The sequence below is a fragment of the Lissotriton helveticus genome, chromosome 8 (genome assembly GCF_964261635.1).
Source record: "Lissotriton helveticus chromosome 8, aLisHel1.1, whole genome shotgun sequence".
Taxonomy (NCBI): Eukaryota; Metazoa; Chordata; class Amphibia; order Caudata; family Salamandridae; genus Lissotriton; species Lissotriton helveticus.
In genome coordinates this window covers 35,422,139-35,444,172 of record NC_136069.1, presented here as the reverse complement: position 1 = coordinate 35,444,172, position 22,034 = coordinate 35,422,139, and the positions used below count along the sequence as shown (strand labels likewise).

Here is a 22,034-nt window from a genome sequence, read left to right as displayed (position 1 = left end):
ATCCAGAATAGTAGCACAAATGTAATGCTGTTCTGACTTGATTTTTTGAAGACGTTCATCAGCACGTAGGCGCTCTAATAATTTCTCAGACAAAATAAAATGGTCTTTTTTTTTTCATCTTTTTCAAACTCAGAAGACACCGCCATCAGTTGGTGCTCCAGCATGCACAACAATGGGATAGCTTTTCCCAAATTACAGTCCTCCTGGCTGACTGCACGCGTGAAGAACTCAAAAGGACGAAGCATGTCTGTCAGGCTTTTAACTATGTCCCATTGCGCCGCACCCAACCGCATGTCCTCCTTCTGAGATGTACCCTCTGTGAAGAAATAGTGATCGAGTACCGTATACTGCTCATACAGACGCTCAAGCATGTAGAAGGTTGAGTTCCAACGTGTTGCCACCTCCTGGATGAGTGCTTTCACTGGCATTTGACGTTCAAGTAGCAGTCTCCTCAGATGCTTCCGGGCCTTAAAAGAATGGCTGAAATGGTTGCACATTTTGCGGCAGGTGGCCATTACCTCGAACGCTGGACTGTGTTTATCACTCAAGAATTTTTGAACTACCAGGTTGATACAGTGCGCCAAACACGGCACTCTAAAATAGTCACCCTGCCACATGGCCTTAACTACATTGGCGCCATTATCCGTGGAAACATAACCAATCTTGCGTTTTTGGGGGGATAGCATTTTCAAGACCTTTTTGTCAAACTCTTCCAAAAGGTTTTCTGCTGTGTGACTTTTCTCCAAGCCAAACATGGCTAGTGTTGCATGTTTCCGAGCAGCTTTGAAAACTTTGTCCGGGTCAACACCTGCGTTTAGCTTTGCTTTAACACCTGAAAAAGATACCCAGTGTGCAGTGATGCACATGTAATCAGCGCCTGCGCCACTGGTCCACATGTCTGTTGTCAGATGTATTGTGTGAACAGCACTCTTCTGCAAAGCTGCCCCAATCGCCTCCAGCACATCTTCATGTAGTGCTGGAACCGCAACTCTGGCAAAATAGAACCGGCTAGGAACCTTCCATTTAGGGCAGAGCGTTGCCACTAATTCTAGAAAACCTACCGCTTCTACAAAAGAAAAAGGGAGAAGGTCCACAGCTAGCGTCAGTGGGTGGTTGCGTTCATATGGCACGTCTGAAGTAAGCATTGTTCTAATGTTGCCCTGGACCAAGCATTTACGGGCTGATAATGACTTCGTTGACCCAATTTTGCTCGCTGGTGAACTTTTGTGCGTTGGTGTCTCACTCGCTCCAACACTCTTAGTGTGCCTCACATTGGGTGTGCTGCTGACAGGGGTACTGGGTGTAAGGGAAGTGTTTGACACGTCTTCTTCCTCCTCGTCATCATCAGATGAAACATCAACGTTTCCTTGAATTCGGCCTTTCTTGATCGCATCTAGGTGCGCAAACCATTTGACAGTGTGCTGTCTCCTAAGATGACCTCTCTGGCCTCCGGTACCATAGTTGGTACCTGGCTTACCACGACTAACTGCAGCCTTACAAAGGGTACAAATGGCAAACTTTGGATTTTTTTGACAAACAGTAAAGAAGTCCCAAACTGGGGACTTGAAGTGTCTGTGGGACCTGGAGGAGGCGGCGATACTGGTGGTGGTGGTCATGAAGCTAATGCCAGATGAAGTGGACGATCTGCATTGCCCAACTTTTGTACGTTTTGCACTTTCACCGCCACTAATTAAGGTCGAGGTTGACGGAGGTCTCTTCTTGCCAGAAAGAAATATGGAAGCGGGACGAGTTGGTGTACTACTTAACTCCAATGATTGTGGTGTTTCCACTGCCTCCTCATCGACAACATCATCATCATCATCACGCTCAGCAGCTCTTCGGGCTAGGGTCAAAATGTCTGTTTGCTGCATGCCCGCTGGGGCTGCAGTGACCTTTATGATGACTGGGTCGTCGTTGGCAGAGTCTTCATCAGCAGCAGTATCCGCCACTTCTTGTTGAGCCTCATCACACTCCATAACTCTGAGACTTTGGACGAGCTTCCTTTTACGCTTAACTACCTTTGTTGGATCATGGTGTGCCTCACTCTCAGACGGCTGTGGTGCTGGTTCCCAAGTTTGATCCGTATCATCAGAAGGAGGTGTGCTTGAAGAAGATGTAGACACCACCCTTGATCTCTTCCTTGCTAGGGGTGTGGAAGACAATGAAGGATCATCAGGAGGAGTGGCTTCCTCAAATGATACCTCGCCTTGATTGTCGATTTCCTGATGTGCCCCTACTTCAGGAGGAACAACTATTGTGGGCACTTGTGACCCTCCATGCACCTCTGCTTGCGCATCTCCTTGCGCTGCCTCTCCTTACACATGTACTTGGGCTTGTACTTGCACATGTGATTGTTGTTGCGGCTGTGGTTGTTCAACACTCGTCAGATGAGCTACAACAACCTGTGTTGATTGAGGGACATTGCTGCTGCTTTCTTGCGATGAGCCAACATCACTGGTCGATGGTGATTGAAGAACTATACTGGCTGCCTCTCCAGCACTCAAGGGCTTGGACTTAAGTTGGCGTGGTGGTGGTGGTGGCACTGAGCCCAATGGAGCGGGGGTGCTGCTGCCAGCTTGGTCCCCAGCAGATCCCGCTGCTGCTGCAGGCATACTTTTTTTTTTACTCCCAAAAAAAGGGGCGGGCGGCACACCAGTGTCCTTGGTAACTTGCTTCTTCTGCTCCTTACTGGCACCTTTCTTGCTAGAGGAGCTACGGGTTACTTTTTTTGGGGCCATCTTCTTCAGAGCAGGTCAGCAGGCAGCAGTTGCACGAGTTGCAGAGGGTTCTGTGTCCAGACGTGACGTCGCGTGACGTTATGCTGCACACACACACCGCTGCAGGACTTCTTCCTGGCACTGGTGGTTCTCTTGAGTCTTCTTGTGCACCTAAAAGCAATGGAAGACAGAGGAACATCAGTTCAGTTATACACCCCAAAAAATCGACAAAACACAGAAAAATGAGCACAATCCCATGCCATCCATGATGTTTACATTGAAGACACCCCAAAGAAAGACTAGGGACATGCAAGTATGCAACACTCACTACCCCTGGGCATAATGGATGAAAAGTAGGCAAAATAAGTGCATGCCTCAGACACTGCCTCTCTTCAAAATGGCCCCTTACACCCCAAGCACATGTTGCCTGTACCAGCCAGCACTCAAGATGGCCACCACCACCACCCACATGGCCAGTCCACATCAACAGTACACCCCCAAAAAACAGAAAAACAGCCAGAAATCACCACAATCCAATGCCATCCATGATGTTTACATTAAAGAGAGTGAGACCAGACCACACCACAGGCACACTCAGTCCATGCACACCACCACCCCTGGGCAAAAGGCCACACCAGCAGCCCCCAAAAAACGACAACAAACAATCAAATCAGCACAATCCCTGCCCATCCATGGCCTCAATTATGTTTAAATTCAAGAAGACACCCCACAGAAAGACTAGGCCCATGCAACACTCACCACCCCTGGGCAAAGGGCCACACCAGCAGCCCCAAAAAAACGACCAAAAACAATAAAATAAGCACAATCCCAGCCCATCCATGGCCTCAATTATGTTTAAATTCAAGAAGACACCCCACAGAAAGACTAGGCCCATGCAACACTCACCACCCCTGGGCAAAGGGCCACACCAGCAGCCCCCAAAAAACGACAAAAAACAATAAAATAAGCACAATCCCAGCCCATCCATGGCCTCAATTATGTTTAAATTCAAGAAGACACCCCACAGAAAGACTGGGCCCATGCAACACTCACCACCCCTGGGCAAAGGGCCCCACCAGCAGGCCCAAAAAAACGACAAAAAACAATCAAATCAGCACAATCCCAGCCCATCCATGGCCTCAATGGTGTTTAAATTCAAGAAGACACCCCTCAGAAACACTAGGCCCATGCAACACTCACTACCCCTGGGCATAATGGATGAAAAGTAGGCAAAATAAGTGCAGGCCTCAGACACTGCCTCTCCTCAAAATGGCCCCTTACACCCCAAGCACATGTTGCCTGTACCAGCCAGCACTCAAGATGGCCACCACCACCACCCACATGGCCAGTCCACATCAACAGTACACCCCCCAAAAACAGAAAAACAGCCAGAAATCACCACAATCCAATGCCATCCATGATGTTTACATTAAAGAGAGTGAGACCACACCACAGGCACACTCAGTCCATGCACCACCACCCCTGGGCAAAAGGCCACACCAGCAGCCCCCAAAAAATGACAAAAAACAATAAAATAAGCACAATCCCAGCCCATCCATGGCCTCAATTATGTTTAAATTCAAGAAGACACCCCACAGAAAGACTAGGCCGATGCAACACTCACCACCCCTGGGCAAAGGGCCCCACCAGCAGGCCCACAAAAACGACAAAAAACAATCAAATCAGCACAATCCCAGCCCATCCATGGCCTCAATGGTGTTTAAATTCAAGAAGACACCCCTCAGAAACACTAGGCCCATGCAACACTCACTACCCCTGGGCATAATGGATGAAAAGTAGGCAAAATAAGTGCAGGCCTCAGACACTGCCTCTCCTCAAAATGGCCCCTTACACCCCAAGCACATGTTGCCTGTACCAGCCAGCACTCAAGATGGCCACCACCACCACCCACATGGCCAGTCCACATCAACAGTACACCCCCAAAAAACAGAAAAACAGCCAGAAATCACCACAATCCAATGCCATCCATGATGTTTACATTAAAGAGAGTGAGACCACACCACAGGCACACTCAGTCCATGCACACCACCACCCCTGGGCAAAAGGCCACACCAGCAGCCCCCAAAAAACGACAAAAAACAATCAAATCAGCACAATCCCAGCCCATCCATGGCCTCAATTATGTTTAAATTCAAGAAGACACCCCCACAGAAAGACTAGGCCCATGCAACACTCACCACCCCTGGGCAAAGGGCCCCATCAGCAGGCCCAAAAAAATGACAAAAATCAGCACAATCCCAGCCCATCCATGGCCTCAATGGTGTTTAAATTCAACAAAACAGTTGTATCATGCACCCCTAACCAACCCTGGTCCTACTGGATACTGTGGCTACCCACAATATAATTTATTTAATGTTCTGAAAAAGTTCCAAAATTTTACTTGCAGCAACTGTAATGCCCCAAACAAACTTACTTGTGAAAGTTGATTTCTAATCCAAAAGTGATCCAAAGACAGTCAAAAAGGCCTCAAATCCAAATATCCAGCAGCACCCACAAAAAGTAATCCTTCCAGCTCCAGATCCAAATGAAAGTGACCAGGAGATGGACAAAGCACTGGGAGGAGCCTGCTGGACAGGAACAGGAAGTTGGAGACTGTGGGGCACTTCCTTCCCCCCCCCCCCCCAAAATGGACTCCTTGCAAAAAAAAGGCCATGCAAATGTCAACCTGAGGAGTGATTCTGATAAAAATCATAATTTTCTGAAGGTTTATCCTGTTTGCTGCTGATTTTCTTGTGCAGAATTGCAAAAGCTCTATTTCGCGAGTGCGAGATTGTTCCTTTCCGCCGCAACTACGTGTTCGCAATTGCGAACTCTCGCGAGGTGTGCTGTGCAAGGTGGCAGCCGCGATTACGTATTCGCGGGCGCCAAACTCCCGCGGGATCACGCAGCACGATCTAAAATGGCGCGGCACTCGCAAAGAAAAACAACTCGGCAAACGCTAAATGACGGAAAGTGAACGCCGTGCACCACGCCGCGCGCCGCAACCAAGCAAAAAATCCGCCGCAAGCGGATTCACGGATTTTCGACAAATTCGCGAGAGTTCGCGGATTGCGAATTTGCCAAAAATCCGAAAAATCCGCGATCGGAGCGGATTTTACGCCCATGCTTACAAGTACCTGCCCGGGGTGTTCCAGCGGCAGTGAGACAGATCTGCACGTTCTGCTCGGGGTGTTCGAGAGGCAGTGAGACAGATCTGCACGTTCTGCTCTTCTGCCCCACTTACGCGAAGGCTAGGGAGAAATGGATTCTGCAGCTATGTAGGGCTAGGGGCTTTAGGGATTACAGGGAGGTCTTCAGGATTCTTAAATACGACACTCCCCCCTGTTCGTTTTTGCCACAGCAAGATTTCGTCAATCTATGTGGTACAAGAGATGTGCAATACTAAAGCTGGAGGTTCATATTTTGCACTAAGGGCTACTTTTTAAGAGGTGTCATACTTTTTACACAATTTTACATATTTTATATATTGACATTTCGGTGTAATATTCCGATGTTTTTAATATTTCCAGGAACTGTTTGTATGTGATTTTTAATACAAGGTTTTATTTGTTTTACCTTTTATTATTGTGTTATGTTTATGTGCATGTATGGCCTTTTTATGGTATCTTACCGAAATAAAGTACTTTGACTGACTGACTGATACATTTCTACCATGGTGCTGGGGCAATGAATATATGCAGGCATATATGGAAAATACTGTAATCTAATGTACTCCTACAATGCAAACTGTACTCTGAGTGTACCTAGAGTGTGTACGGGTGTAAAGCCAGGAACCCCTCCAAGGGACGATCCAACCCTATTACCTGATAGGAGAGAGTGAAGGACCCCGTCTTTGTCTCAAGTTGGACACCCCTCACATAGTATCAGACCAGTGCACAAGGATTTCTCAGCATTCAGGGACCTTCAGTGTCAGCAGAAGTGCCTCCTCTACCAATTTATCGGTAGGCCTATATTTATAATAAAAAGCAGCCTCTGAGATGTGTGCGTTATATTAGTGATGTTATAGATATATGGATAGCGCTGTCGCCTCGTGGATGAAGATAGGATGACTTTTGTACCTAGTGCATAGAGAGGCCTGGTACATAATGTTCAAGGCATCGTGATAATGTTGTGCGAAGCTGGATGTGTATACAAAGTAATTTCAGAGAAACTAATCAACATTGTTGTGCATGTTTGTGTGCAAAAGTTCACTGCTGAAATGTTATTTTCTAGGACAATGTAAGGAATAAGCCGCCTCGCTACAAGGAATATAACACAGCTAGAAGACACTATCAGAAAAGTCTCTTTACATTCCATCAGAGGAGCTTTATATGAGTTGTAAGGAATGGTTTTGTACACTGCACATTCTGTGGCAGGCGAGTTGTAATACCATGTTGATCATGTGACATACTTTTTCAATCTGCTAATGCTTGTTCAGTTTAGTGAATAAAACTATGCCCAAATCATCTCTCCCCCACCCACACTACCTCCAATTTGTCAGCAAATTCTTAATCACCCAAGAAAGCCATTTGAAAGAACAACAAGCATTAGTAAATGCAGTAGGTTTTGCCCAGGTGATTAATAATAATCTGTTTTTTGTTGCAAGTTATAGCTTGCTGAGTAGTTGTACAATATAAGTAAAAAAAATGACTGTTAAAGTGTTAAGACTTATTTTAGTATAAAAGGGCAATACATTGTTCTGTTACTAGGGGTATCACAAATTGGAGAGATTAGGTAAATGGTGGAGCACAAAGATAAAAATAAACATGTCCCTGATAAGTCGGCTTGAAAGCAATGCAGCTATGGGGAGAATAGGTAAAGGGTGGATGAAAAACAAAAGTGCAGACTTAGCGCTGTTTTTGCACATCCAAAAAAACAAGATTACGAAAACTAGATGAAAGTTGTTGTTTGGTAATTGTACATTATTAAGATAAACAAAAGAAATTTAACTTTACATTTTTCAAAGGAGCATTTGAGCAGTTCTGCAAGGTGTGAAAGAAACACACTGAAACTGATATAGTTTTATTGAGATGAGCAACTTTTATTTATTTATTACAGATTTCTCTTATAAAGTTTTTTTATTTTGCACTGCACAATTTGTTATTATTGCAAAAAAACTTAAAACATGAACATAAACTTGCATTGTCATTGTTGTACTTATGGTTTACATTTTTTCTTTATTTAAACAGTACACTGTAACATTTTCAATTGTTCTATATTTTTGAAGTTTGTATGTTTCAAGGAATTTGTAATAAGTCCCGGTGGCACTGCAGCTGCCGCACCATTGAAATCATAACCCTAATGCTGCTGGATAACTGCACTTTGCCTGTTTTAAGAATGTGCAGTTGGTGTTCTTTATAATCTATAACACCGAAAATACACGAGACTGGTTAAATTACTTTGGACAAATCAAACCCTTTTTAGCATGTATTAAGCTAAAATACCATGCATAAAACAAGCAAAATTAGACAAAGCGTTTGCCTGATTTCAGATTGTGCAATTGATGTTCCTTATATTACATAACAATGACAATACAGGAGGCTCTTTAAATTACTTTGAAGATCTCAAACCCTTTTTTAGTAATTATTAAGCTAAAATACTAAGAGTTAAAAGTATGCCAATATTATGTATGCATTTTACATCCACGGAAAAATGAATGGCAAAATTCTCACTATTAGACAATAACTCCTACTTACGTTTAAAGAGTATCGCTCAATTACCACGTTGCTTACTCATACGGTCAACGGAAAATACAGCAAATGATATAACATGTTTTTGGTACTAGGATAATATAATTTGCACAGTAAAGGTCTGTCCAAAAAAAAGCCAGTCTTACGACCTTCTTGCTTACTAAGCTAAATGCTTGGTGTTAAAAAAGTAGAGAACCCTCACCAAAGGAGAAAAAACAGTTTTTTTATTATCCCAAAATAATAGATATCTTCTGAAAATAGAAGAGCAGCATTAATCCTATTCCGTCAACAAACAAATGCCCAGCAACTGGAACTTTCAAATTCACTGCTCTAGAAACTACACAGCCTCCCTTCCCGGTCAGTCGAAAGTACAAGCTGCAATCACAAAACTCAAGTAATACTTTTAGAACAGACACATGATTGTGTTTGCAATCCAAGACTCAACGGTAGTTGTCTGGCGCTGTAATTTTACACAGAAACTGTCCCAACGGATAAAGGAGGTTAAAACATCCCTACAGAGCACTACGGTGCGTGCTCATGCTAAGCACTGCAATCGCTTAATCCGGTTTTATGCTACATAATGCGCCAACAACAAACACATGACACAGATTTTTTTTATTAGCTACACATGACAGAATTTTTCTTTTATTAGTGGGACAATATTGGTTAAAAGTTCCACCCAATAAAGCAGAGTTAAACAAGCATGTTTTAAATGTGTCCAGCCCGGGTAAGATAAGTATCAGTAAACAGTAAAACCGTCTTAGTGTAAGAAAAAGAGTTTCACAATTTTTTTGTCTAGTGCCACTGCACCTGCTGCACAATTTAAATCATGAACCTAGTGCCTGGGGGATAACAGAACTTGTGACTGCCTGTTTATTGATATATTTTAAAACTAATCTGTGTTCAGTGGGGTTCCTAGAGCTTTTGGTCCCAGTGCCAATGCACCTGCTGCACTATTGAAATCATAGCCGTAGTGCTGGTCACCACGGGGCCTCCAAGGGCCAAGTCAGGCAGCGACTGTTGGCAGGGTGCCAATTGGCGATCTCAAGCGGCATTAGATCATATAATCAAGATCCCATGCACTCAGAGCATTGCAATCAAGTGTTATGCGGAAACAGAGTGCCGTCAGGCATCCATTTATCGGGACAAATTCTCCAGAGTTTCACAGCCTAGTGGCCATCTTGGTCGCTGGCTTGGCCATGCCCCTGGATACAGCTTGTATTACAGTGATGTTTTACGCTATGTGTTTCTTTCTGGTCTGGGGTTGCTCAGTGCCAGAGGTTATTTATTCTTGAGCGGACTTCCAAATCTTTGTCTTTAGTTTTGATTTAAGTCAGTTACTACGTTTGGTTAGTTGGATATCATGTGCCACCACTTTGTCCTCACAGTCAGTTTTCTCTTGTTCCACCATATCAATTCTCTCTCCCGGTTTGTGCATGTGGGCCGTGTAAAAGAAAGAATGGTCAGTCAATGAGTCGTTTTTCCCTATCTATGATGGACGGCCAGTTTTCAGGTCCAGTAGAAGAGCTTTGCTACCGGCTGTGTACAGGGCTGTATCTGTGTTTTCTTGCTTCATCACACCCATTTGCTTTGGATTGGCACTCATCTGGTTTACCCATGTTTGGTTTCAGAAGATCCACTGGCGTCAGCATCTGATTAAATGAGAATCTGCTATCTCCCATCTGCATGGGGTGTGGTACTCGTTTTCCTTTGAGTAGTGGGTTTGTGAGTGCTAGGACTCCCAGTTCCTCAGATTCTGGTTGCAATTTTCAAGTAAGATGGTGCTCATTTGTGATCATTGAGAGCCACCCCATTTTGATGGTGAATGTGCAGGTCTGTGTTCTGAGGCCCTGATTATGAGAGTGGGTGCTATTTATCACACCTGATAAATAATGATACCAGGGGATATGCTATTTATTGGGCGCAATAAATAGCACGAATTAAGAGTTTGTTGAGAATAACCTGCGCCTTTTGGTGTTTAATACACCAGAATCCACATGGTTCAGTAAATAACATATATATTTCCACTGTTAAATTTTGGCAGGTTTGACATGCCAAAATTTAACAAAGCTTGAGGTATTTAATACAACTGATAGTTGACGGATACAGTAAATAGCTTTTAGCTCGTACTTCCAACCAGTGTACAATCAGGGGTTTACAAATGGGTCAGATTAATTGATCCACTAATAGCCAGGATTTGAGGCTCTTAATTGCTATTGATGGGAAACACAAAACCCAAGAGTGCGGCAACAGTAGTTCAATAGTTTGATCTTGCTTTTGCCTAGGCATATAATAACCCCTGTGGCCCCCAGACGGACCTCCTAACCTAGCCTCAGCGGTGAGGACACAGGCCCAACAATGAGCTGTTACTCTGCCAGGCAAAGTAGGTACATATACTCAGCACTCCGCCGACTTCAGAATCTTGTTTTGTGATATGCAGCATGAATTGGGGCTCTCAATGACTTGGACAGAATAGGTCCCAGTGATAACATAGTTCTCCCTCGTTGGCTTTTTGTAGCTGTGTTCCCATGCCTTTAATCTCCCACCTTCAAATGGTCAGCAAGGTGGTCACGCTAAGTACCCTCTCTGGCCTCAGCACACACCAGTCACATTGGGACAGCAGTGGTCCAGGCCCACATGCTAGTCCAGGCAGCAGATTTACTGCTCTCCAGAATCAGCAGACAACACACTGTTTCGGTATGCTGTTGTTTGATTTTTTTTAGCATGTTAGCTGTAGGATGGAGGTGAATTTTAGACTCGGTCCACAGGTGGTTAGTGCTGAGTGGCCACCAGAGGCAGCAGTTCTCTGGCACCACCCTCTGCACGAACGTAACCCCTTGTGCTTTCGTTAAAGCTAAATCAATTGGCCAATACGTAATCCACAACATGACAAATCATTCAATGCAAAGCTGCTGAATACAGTTTGCTACTTATTATCTTTGCTGATGGATGACTGACTTAAGATTTCCCTACTCAAAATACATTTCCCCTTCCAACATACACACCATATTACATTCTGTGCATCAACATACATACTGTTTTAATTATTTTCATGAAAAGGACTTTTTAACATTTAGCATTAGTTTCAAAAGCCATTTTTCAGAAACAAAATCACCATGTAATATTTGCTGTAAAGCATAGCCTACTTAACCAAATAAATACAATGAAACAAAAAGGTATTTGTACATTATATTGGGCTTCCACAGAGTCACCTTCCACACAAAGTCCAGCTCTCCAGTGTGGCAGGGTTAGCAAGATCTCAATACTCGACCCTCATTTGACACGTACAAATCAATGTCAACTGACAGTAGACTGTATAAAGTCAGCATGGAAGTACATAGGGTGCCTGATGCACACTTCCATATTTAGTTTTGCATTTTTCAAAGAAAAGAGTGCTTAGCAAGTGGTATAAACTATTCCTTTTCTTAGAAGAAGTTTCATTTACTTCCTCATTCCCGTGTGGGGTTGTTACAGTCCAATCTGTTGAACCAGGAAGCACACACTGCTTTTCCTGGAGTTTATTAGAAACAAAAGAAATGCATTTATGTTCCCGAGAGCATTCTTGTGCCCGAGTGTGCTCTACAGTCAGAGTGCCATGAAAGTTAAAATTGTTGTTAAATAAGACAACATGTATTAACATAAAATCCTTTTAACAGTATTGCCTGATAACGCTCAAAGACAACAATATCTATACCAGTGTCATCTGTGCACAAGAGAAACATTTTCTAATGTATATTGTTTTTTACAGATGTGACAAGATTACTAACAGTTACATTTTTTTTTAATTAAAAAAATGCATTCAGAATCATTATGGGACATTATGAGGATGGTCAGATGAGTCAATGGCATGTGGATGCTGCTTGAAAGGTCATTCATTTATTTGTGCATTGTAAGTATTATAATAATGTTCCATTTTCAATAGAAACTGACAGACTGTATAAAATGATTGTTAAAAGAAAGTCTAAGACTTGAAAAGTTCTTGCCAAATGGTGACATCTGATCACCCTACACATCATTATTCCTAAAAAAAGAAAAATATAAATAAAAAAGATAGGTGTATCCTATCCTCAACATATTGTACTCTTCTATTTACAATCATACACCATTCCCAGATCCAAGCAATGAAATTACATCACACTATAATAGTCGACAAAAACATAGCAGGTTATCCTGTAATATGCTCTTATACTGACCCCATGGGGTTCTGGAGGCATTTCATGGGTCTCTATGAAATATGGGTTTCGTTAGCAAGTGGACAGCATCAAACCAGCAAGTGGACAGCCTCAAACCAGCCTGCAGAGCTTTACAATTGCATTTTGTTGATGTAATATTCCAATCATGAAAACTCATACCTGGTCGTTCTCATTTTAATGAATGAATCAGGAGAACAGGATTAACAATCTCACTCTTATGCAGACTTCAATTGCAGTTTTTAGTAAACATTCCCATTTGAAAAACAATACATTTTTAACCCAACTGCCACAAAATATTCATGTAAAATAAAAAATACAGACTGGCTAACTTTTATGACATGACCCTACATTGCCATTCAGAGGATCTGGTGATATTTACAAACCCCATCACCTTTAGCCTTGTGGTTTATGAAAGGATCAGAACACCATGATGAAATGTAGGACCATACAACATGGTTACCTATTATTATCCTACACAAATAACAAAGGTTATACACTGAAATATACTTGGAACGTAATGTTTACATAATTCCTTAAGGCCTTCACCATCCCATGTACATGAATGAAATAGAAAAAATGCGCCTCATGGTCAACAATGGCAAAGGTTACCAATACATTTAGTAACAAGATCGAAGAGCTCTCTCTCCTTACAGCATGTAAAAGACACCTTCCACAGCGGAGGGTAGTTTCAACATATTGAATTATTCCAAAGCTAGAAAGCGCAATATTGAACCTCACCTGACATGGGAAAGGTCTAGACATAGTTTCTCCAAAAACCTTATAACTCTGAATGCTGAAAAGTAAATTAAACCCTCCCACATTTACTGTAGCCAAAATGATGTTCTTAGATGCGTTGCTGACAGCAACTTATAATTTAATGAAAGACTGAAACACACCCTATCTGATGCTTCTGTATGAGATTTATGTGTCTAAACTTGCAAATGCATATATAGATGGGAAAACCATGGAAGCTCTTCCCACACCCATTACAACAGAATGTTATTTACACTTTGTGTGTTCACTAATTGACCACTAGGCATAATAAATCATGAAAGTTCTTCCCTCTCTAACTACATCTGTGGGTTTGCAGGAGGTGTCTTATATTTTATGAATAACTGAAACATCCTACATATTTTATGTTGTTTTTCATGTGTGTGATTGCTGGAGGCATTTTAGGTATGTTGAGCTAGGAAAGCCCATTTAACCTCCAATGCATTTGAATGGGTATTCTTCTAGATTTCTTCACAGATAGCTGGTTAGGACTTATGCTTGAGTAAAGTTCTTTCCACATACACTGCATGTGTGTGTTTTTTCCATTTCTATGTTAGTTGCTGACTCTTAAGATGTATGGATTTACTAAAGCTCTTTCAACATTCACTGTATTTCTATGCTTTCTCTTCTGTATGCCATCACAGCTGGATGGTTAGGTCTGAGGAGTGTGTAAATCTCTTTCCACATCCTCTGCATTTGTATGTTTATTTCCCCTGCATGTTAGATGGTGGCTCTTTGGATACATGGATTTACAAAATTCTTTCCACATTCACTGCAAGTGCATGGTTTCCCTGCTACATACCTTTGCAGATGTATGGTCAGGATTGATGCTCAAGTGAAGAAATTTCCAGATTTACTCCATGTGTGTGTTTTTTTCTGTGTGCATGCACTGATGGACCTTCATAGTTGGTAAGCGTGTAAAGCTCATTCCACATTCCCTGCATGTATATGGTTTTTCCTTTGTGTGTGTTAACTGGTGGCTCTTTAGATGTGAGGATCTACTAAAGCTCTTTCCACATTCACTGCAAGTGTAAGGCTTTTCTCCTGTGTGTATTCGCTGGTGGATCTTTAAAGTTGTTGCTTCAGTAAAGCTCTTTCCACATTCGCTGCAAGTGTAAGGCTTTTCTCTTGTGTGTATTCGCTGGTGGATCTTTAAAGCTGTTGCTTCAGTAAAGCTCTTTCCACATTCACTGCATATGTATGGTTTTTCCCCTGTATGCCGTCGTAGATGGGCTGCTAGGTTTGTTGCCTCAGTGAAGCCCTTTCCACATTCACTGCATGTGTATGGTTTTTCCCCAGTGTGTGTTAGCTGGTGGCTCTTTAGATTTGCAGATGTACGAAAGCTCTTTCCACATTCACTGCAAATGTGAGGTTTTTCCTCTGTGTGTATTCGCTGGTGTCTCCTTACATTTGATGCGTAAGTAAAGCTCTTTCCACATTCACTGCATGTGTGTGATTTTTCTCCTGTATGTGTTAGGTAGTGGCTCTTTAGATTTGAGTATGTACTAAAGCTCTTTCCACATTCACTGCATGTGTGTGGTTTTTCTCCTGTATGTGTGAGGTAGTGTCTCTTTAGATGTGAGGAATTACTAAAGCTCTTTCCACATTCACTGCATGTTTGTGGTTTTTCCCCTGTATGTGTGAGGTGGTGTCTCTTTAGATGTGAGGAATTACTAAAGCTCTTTCCACATTCGTGGCAAGTGTATGGCTTTTCTCCTGTGTGCCGTCGCAGATGGATGGTTAGCTCTGATGCATAAGCAAACCCCTCATCACATTCACTGCATGTGGATGGTTTTTCCCTTGTGTGTGTTGGTTGATGGATCTTTAGATCTGCTGTGTGACTGAAGCTCTTTTCATTTTCACTACTTGTGTCTATGCTTTCTGCTTTATGTGCGCGAAATTGGGTCCACAGAGTTGATGACTCATTAAAGGTCATCTTACATTCATTACACTAAAATAACTTTTCTGTTGAGTTGTTACTGGTGTCAGTGTAGGAATGATGAATGACTAAAAATTCTCATAAACATAGAACCTTTATGTTGTTCATCTCTTTATTAATGAACTCTTAGTTGTGAATTGCTGAACAACACTATTGCCACATTAACTGTGGCCTCATGGGTTTCCCCCTGTGCGTGGTGTAGCACTGAGGAGAATCTGGAGCTTGTCTTCCATTGTGGCGTTTTACTTTGGGGTTTAGAGTCCAAGAGTTAGCTATATTTTGGCATAACCCATATTAATGTGTTTGCTGACTGGCCATTGTGGTTCCTTAACCACTAACTATATTTTAATAGTCACTAGATATGTGTAGTATTTGCAGTCTGTCTGTTCTTAATAATAATGTTGAATAGTTACTGGAATTCTTGCACGACTGATAACATATGCGTGGTCTTCCTATAAGGAGCTGTGTCTTGAACCTGCGTTAAAAACTTTCAAGTAGAACTGCAATCTCACAGCTTATCTAAATAGTCGATTTCCTGCACAGTATTTATAAAATACACACACGCAGAAAAAAACTCATTACCAAGTCTTTATGTTCTAGGATAATGTACGGATTCTAGGGGCCAGCCATACAGTTTTTATGATGGTCTAACATCACAACCTTTATATTATCATGCTAGAGAGGCTAGCATTGTTGTAACTACCTGATAATTATCTAAGATAAAGGGTGGTAGCTAGCATATTTTAATAATGATTGCGTTCTGCCAGTTTAATTTTTGTGATTTTAATTTAACTCAATCGTTAGAGACCGGCAGCACAGATGTCCTCAGCCTCTTGAAGCAGCCAGATTGCACTTGATATTCTTGCAAGATTTGTCTGTTTGTGTACGAGAGTCTCTGTCTCCTACTAAGTTGTTCTATTTCGAATTACTGTTTGGCATAATTTCTGGTTCTTCTTGAGTTTCAGATAGCTTTCCAGTATGGTCATATTTTCTTCATTACTCTTCGTCTTATTATGTGTTCAGGAATCTCCTATTGGAGGGATACAAGAATACTTGTAATATCGAAATCTATAAGCAGCAAAGTGTACACTATGTCTCAGATGAAATGTCAAAAAATTAACATGAATAAATTCCAGCCACTGGTTATTCCTCTAGATAGAAATCTAGTCTATCGTTTTAGCTCACTGTGCCTCTATAGACAATAATCATTCTTATGGAAATCAGCTGTTATCCTGCTCCAAAATGAACGGGCCTGTATGTGCCGAAGTTCACCTGGATCTGAATAGTAACATAAGCAACCATGCAAAATGGAAAGGACAGAGTTGGCCTGGGTCAGTGAGTTGTGGCCTAAGTCCTATGGTACAGAAAGACCATCAATTAATACATTTCAACTCGTCATGTTCATAGCTTAAAAAATAGTGTTACAATGAAAATCAATGATCAGGCTCAGCAAGTGGCCTAAAAGCTGCTTCTCACTGGAGAGTTGCTGGAGAAACTCACATGAAGTGCAGAGGAAATTCCCCTAAACGTAATCAGCACCTGGGAAGATGAAACAAAATGCTGTCTAAGCTGATGTATGGATACGAAATGTTGCCTTCCTGAAACACAACAGAGCTCGATTATGTACTTATCAGTCTTTCTATAGAGTAAAATTGTATAAAATTATTGTAACTGATTTAGAAGTATTACACTTTGTAAGTATGTATTAGGCTATAACTGATGACTCGTCGGGTTCGTAGATCACCCACTTCATTGTATGTTTGCTGCTTGTATTTAAAGATCATTAACACATAATTTAAAAAGAAATCTGTCAGTGAACCAGAAATTGAGAGGTTAGAGATCATCAAAGAAAACTCAGAATACCTACAGAATGTCTCGTACTTTAAGGGAACCAAGCACCTTCTAGCTGGTGCATTCAGTGCAACTACAATTATCACCTAGAAAATCTATTGCTATCTACGGACTTCTCCCAACTCAACTACAAGTCTAAGTAATGCTACTCATAAAACAGCAATACCAAAGGGGAAGATGGACGGAGTGTTGGACATTACAAGCACTCACCCCCAGTCAACTGATCTGGGTTTAATCCATCATCATTCTTTAGCTCACTCCGCCACCCCTGTTCCGACATGGCCATATGCAAATCAGTCTGACCCTGTGCCTCATGGTAACAGTCCAGCCCGAACTGCCAAGCCATGTCTTCCCTGGACCGGGAACAAGCATTCTGGGACCGGTTTCAGGCTAATCAGCCGTCATCAGCCAGGCTAGCTTGAATCCAGTGGCAAAGAGAGCATGCCCTGGCCTGGCAGTTCAGGCTGGACTGTTCCCATTGGGCGCAGGGTCAAGACTGATTTTCATATGGCTGGTTACCCTGGCCCGGCAGTAGGGGCTGGACTGTTCCCATTAGGCGCAGGGTCAAGACTGATTTGCATATGGCTGGGTCCAAACTGGAATGGCATGGTGAGTAGAACAATGATGGATTTATGCCCAGATCTCTGTACTGGGGTGAATGTATGACATTGCTCTGCATTTTGTCCATCAATTGTTCTTTTTGCATTCATAAAACAGCAGCAGGTAGTGAGAGAAGGTATGAATCCAAGAAACAACTAAGAACAATGACACCACAGACACTGAGCACCATCCAAGACGAAAGGGCAGCATTCTACATTTGAACAGTAACCTGCAGACTCAGCAGCACTGACATAACTATCTCCAATCACAAATCAAACATATCCTAAAATGCAGGGGCTGATGTGAGGTTCAAGATGCAACCCTCCAAGACATGCTGTGAGATAAATCGCAACAGGTCAGGCAGCAACAGGCAGTGATTTACAGACACAATAACTTTGGGCCAGAAACATAAAAAGCAAAGGTAAAAATAGCAGTACTGCAATGAGGATCGAGAGGCAGACACTGTTTTAAGGTTAGGATACAAGATCCCTCAACTGGGAAACAATGCAATGGCACATTCATTATACTGTGCATTAAAATGCAGTTTAATTGCTTTATGTCGCCCTGTACAAAACCCTCAAAACATTTCATACCCATCATATGCTAGTCTTTGTTATGATATGCCCAGTATTCCCCACAACTGTCATTATCAAGATATGTCCACACACTGCATCAAACAGCTGGGGATGGAGTTATTTAGACAATAAACTTACTCAAAGGGCAAAATGCTAGTGAAACATATTGGGCCTTATATTGAAATTAATTACTCAAATCTACTCACTAAATTAATTATGTTTGAGCAAAAAAGCATTATTAGATTACACTTTTGTTTTACTAAAACCAGCTCAAATTAAATGCTTTGCAACAATGCTAAAATAAAACATTTTTTAATAGAAAGAGGTATTATTCTTGTCTGTATAAAACATGCTAACACAACATAAATGTTCTGTAATAGGTAGCTTGGTAATCACTAAACACAAGGCAAGATGCAGCACATGTAATTGGAAAGTCTGCTCTGAAAAGTATTGCATTAACGATGGCTGTATCGACAGGGGGCGCTCCTTGACCATATGTGCACAGCAACAAGTGTTTTTATACCCATGGTTGGAAAACCTGCAGACAGGTGGGCCTCCTACAGGCTGATATCTCTGCTTAATCCGGACATGAAAATACTGGCTAAACTAACTGAGAAGGGTAATCTTGAATATCATTTATGCCATATAGATTGACCAAAGTTAACGTTCGGTGTCTTTATAACAGCATTGCTGCAATAGGAGTTACGGCTCTGTTGGCAGTAGTCTCTCTGGACATCAAAAAGTTGTTCGATTTAGTGGAATGGCCCTTCCTATTCGGCAATATGAACAAGATGGGATTTGGTCCCAGCTTCTTGAAATGGGTCAGGTTGCTCTATACTAACCCTAGGGCGCAGCAACGTCAATGGTGTCCTCGCTGAGGAATTCCCCATAAAAGAGCAGCACGAGGCAGGGCTGCCCCTCTCACCAGTGGTATTTGCCCTAGTGATAGAGGTGATGGAGGCATGGATTCGTGTTGATGCCCAAACTGGGGCTGGAGATCAGATCACCCATGGGAGGAACGTCTATCCAGTTATGCGGATGATATTCAATATTACACCTAGCCAACCCAAATATTTTATTTTTTGCGGATTTGCGACATCGTCACTATTTATGGAAACTTCTCCAGCTTTGGGATAATCTAGGAGAATTCCCTAATAGTTCTGATGGGCGGCTGGGAAGCCGAGGCCCCCCATGCCATTAAATGTTGCCACCCAGCGCTTTAAATATCTGGGTCTGTGGATCTCAAACAAAGATGATACCCACTATGAGGATAACCTGATCCCACTGGTTAGTAAGCTAGACAAAGATGTAAAACACTGGAGGGCACTACCACTGTTGGATTCACCTTTATACTGCAGAATAGCACGTGTGCCTTGCCCAACACTTTCTTCGTCGCAATAACTAGGCTCCTGAGATCCCTGTTCTGCCTAGACAGCCCGCCACGAATAGAACTCCAAACAAACCAACGGTCTACCTATGATGGGGTATAGCACTATCTAACATATGCAAATACTAGGCTTGGCTGATGTGGCACAGATCAGTGTTGTCAACAAATGGGATACGTACTGCTAGAGTATCCCGCCTTCATACTGGATTGTCTGGCTGGGCATGGGGGGCTATCTGCATGCGCTGCACAGTGGAGAACGCTTAGCTGATGCCGCCATGCAACATTGACAACTACGTGGCATAGATAGCCAAGTGAAATGAAACGGGAGAGGAGATCGTCTTCAAAGACCCAACTGTGGCTGGGCACAAGACTGGGCTGGGTGACAGCATTACCAGGGTTAACAAAAAGGGGCGACATCAGCCTCTCCACCTTGGAAGATGTGTGGGATGCAAATGGTAATGTACCTTTTGCACATCTAAGGATCCAGTATGACAGGGCACCCACACAGGTATTTAAAAAGGGACAACTGAGCCACACACTGAAAGCCCAGATATCATCTGGGGAGGAAACTAAAGAGGAATTTCTGCTGGAGAGGAGGTTGCTGAACTTCCACAAGACCACGAAGGCAATGTCCCTTAGATATGACACTTTACTGCCTAACATGCAAAAGGAACGTGATCGATTGAGGTCCCATTGGCAAACTGATGTGTGGGAACTAGTGTGCAGTAGCGATTCAGGCGCATTTTTGGCTGATTCAGCAGAAAATACAACAAAGAAGCTATTACACTAAGTCATTTCTACACAAAATAGGCAGGGCCAGTGACAACACGTGCCTGCGCACCTGCATCCAGGAGGGTACATTCATACTTACCATATGGGCTGGCCCCAAGCTACGCCCTTTCTGGGAGGGAGTTACTGAGAGGCTGGAAAGCACCACAGGTGCACCCGCTGACAGACAGGCAGCCCTAGGCTTGCTGGGGATATGGCATGAATCGGATGTCTCCACTTATAAAAACCACAATTGCTGGTTAACTTGGACTTCCTACTGGCAAAAAGGGAGATTGAATGGCTATGGGGGGAAACCAACTAACCCGCAGGTGCGGAACTGGGAAAGGGAAGTGAACATATACTGTGCCAAGGAAAAGCTGGTATACAAGTGAAAGGGTGTTGAGATGAAATCTGAGAACATTTGAGGTGGTTGGGGATGATACTGGATTGCATGGGTGACCGGCTGGGCCAGGAGTAGAGAAAGGGACGGAGCGGTGCTAATGGAGATTATGGAAAGCTAGGATGGTGCTCAACCACTTCACCCCCCAGTCTCATTGCGATACAGATGATCCATTCTGAACAAAGTGGAACTATTAATTCCCCACTTGGGTTAGGGAATTGGGACCGTGCAAATATAAGTGCAATTATTTATTTGTTTAACTGTTATGCTATGTTTGTTTGAAATGCAAAGAAAATACATTAATAAAAAAACAATGGCTGTATCATTCAGTGCTTATGATGGATGACACTTCTAAATCTCGTGGCAAAGGATGGCCTTCGTACTGGGGTGGGGACTGAGAGCACCTTGCTTGTCAGGCCGTCCAGTTTACCGTCGTTGTGTATGCAAGAACTGGCCTGAAATACTAAATGATGTAGCCCATGCATTTATATTTGTTGTGCTTGTACTTATGCAATTAATGGTTGTGTCTCTTGTCGAATAAATTGACAAGCAGAGAAGTAGCATCTACAGCCCTGATTCGTAAACGTCTTGCAGTGTCCTTGGCACAGTCTGTAAGAGGCGATTAACAGCAGAGACGAGTATTCTTCATTCTAGAATCAGCTGATAGCTATAGCACCTGCTGTGTCCTTTTGCAAAACAATGCTCACATTGTAAGCTCTTGCACAAGTCTGGGGCTAGGAAAAATTTGTGGTGGTCTTCGGATGCCAGTGCATTTTATAAATAAATGTTTAAGTATCGTAGGACTCTGGTGACTTGGACATTCTAAGAGTAAACTATGGGGAGGAGGTATGCCACCTGAATTACAACTTGTGAAACAAAAGGTAAACACTGACCATGTTACCTTAGGTGCATTAATCCACTTATCTATACATACGATTGTAAATTGTGAACAATGCTTTTACATAGATCTCTGCATGACACGTATGGTCACCATAGATGCAAGTGTGAAATTTTAAATGTATAAATAAGATAGCTAATGTGTTAGACCTCTTTAAGAATGGCTTGTAATACCGTAAGCACCGGACCTCTAGGAGAGTTTATTACCATAATGATGATGGTAGAAACAAATGTGGACACACTACT

The 22,034-nt window shown here is 42.6% G+C and overlaps 1 protein-coding gene across 1 annotated transcript in view; it reads right to left on the bottom strand.

Annotated features, from left to right (window-relative positions):
* LOC144773688 (uncharacterized) overlaps nt 1-22,034 on the bottom strand; it is a 187,295-nt gene that overhangs the window by 106,578 nt on the left and 58,683 nt on the right. Inside the window, exon 3 of the mRNA XM_078658838.1 lies at nt 14,229-16,340. Within this exon, the coding sequence (XP_078514964.1) occupies nt 14,229-15,307 (1,079 nt within the window). The 5' untranslated portion in view covers nt 15,308-16,340. The remainder of the gene's footprint in view (nt 1-14,228; nt 16,341-22,034) is intronic.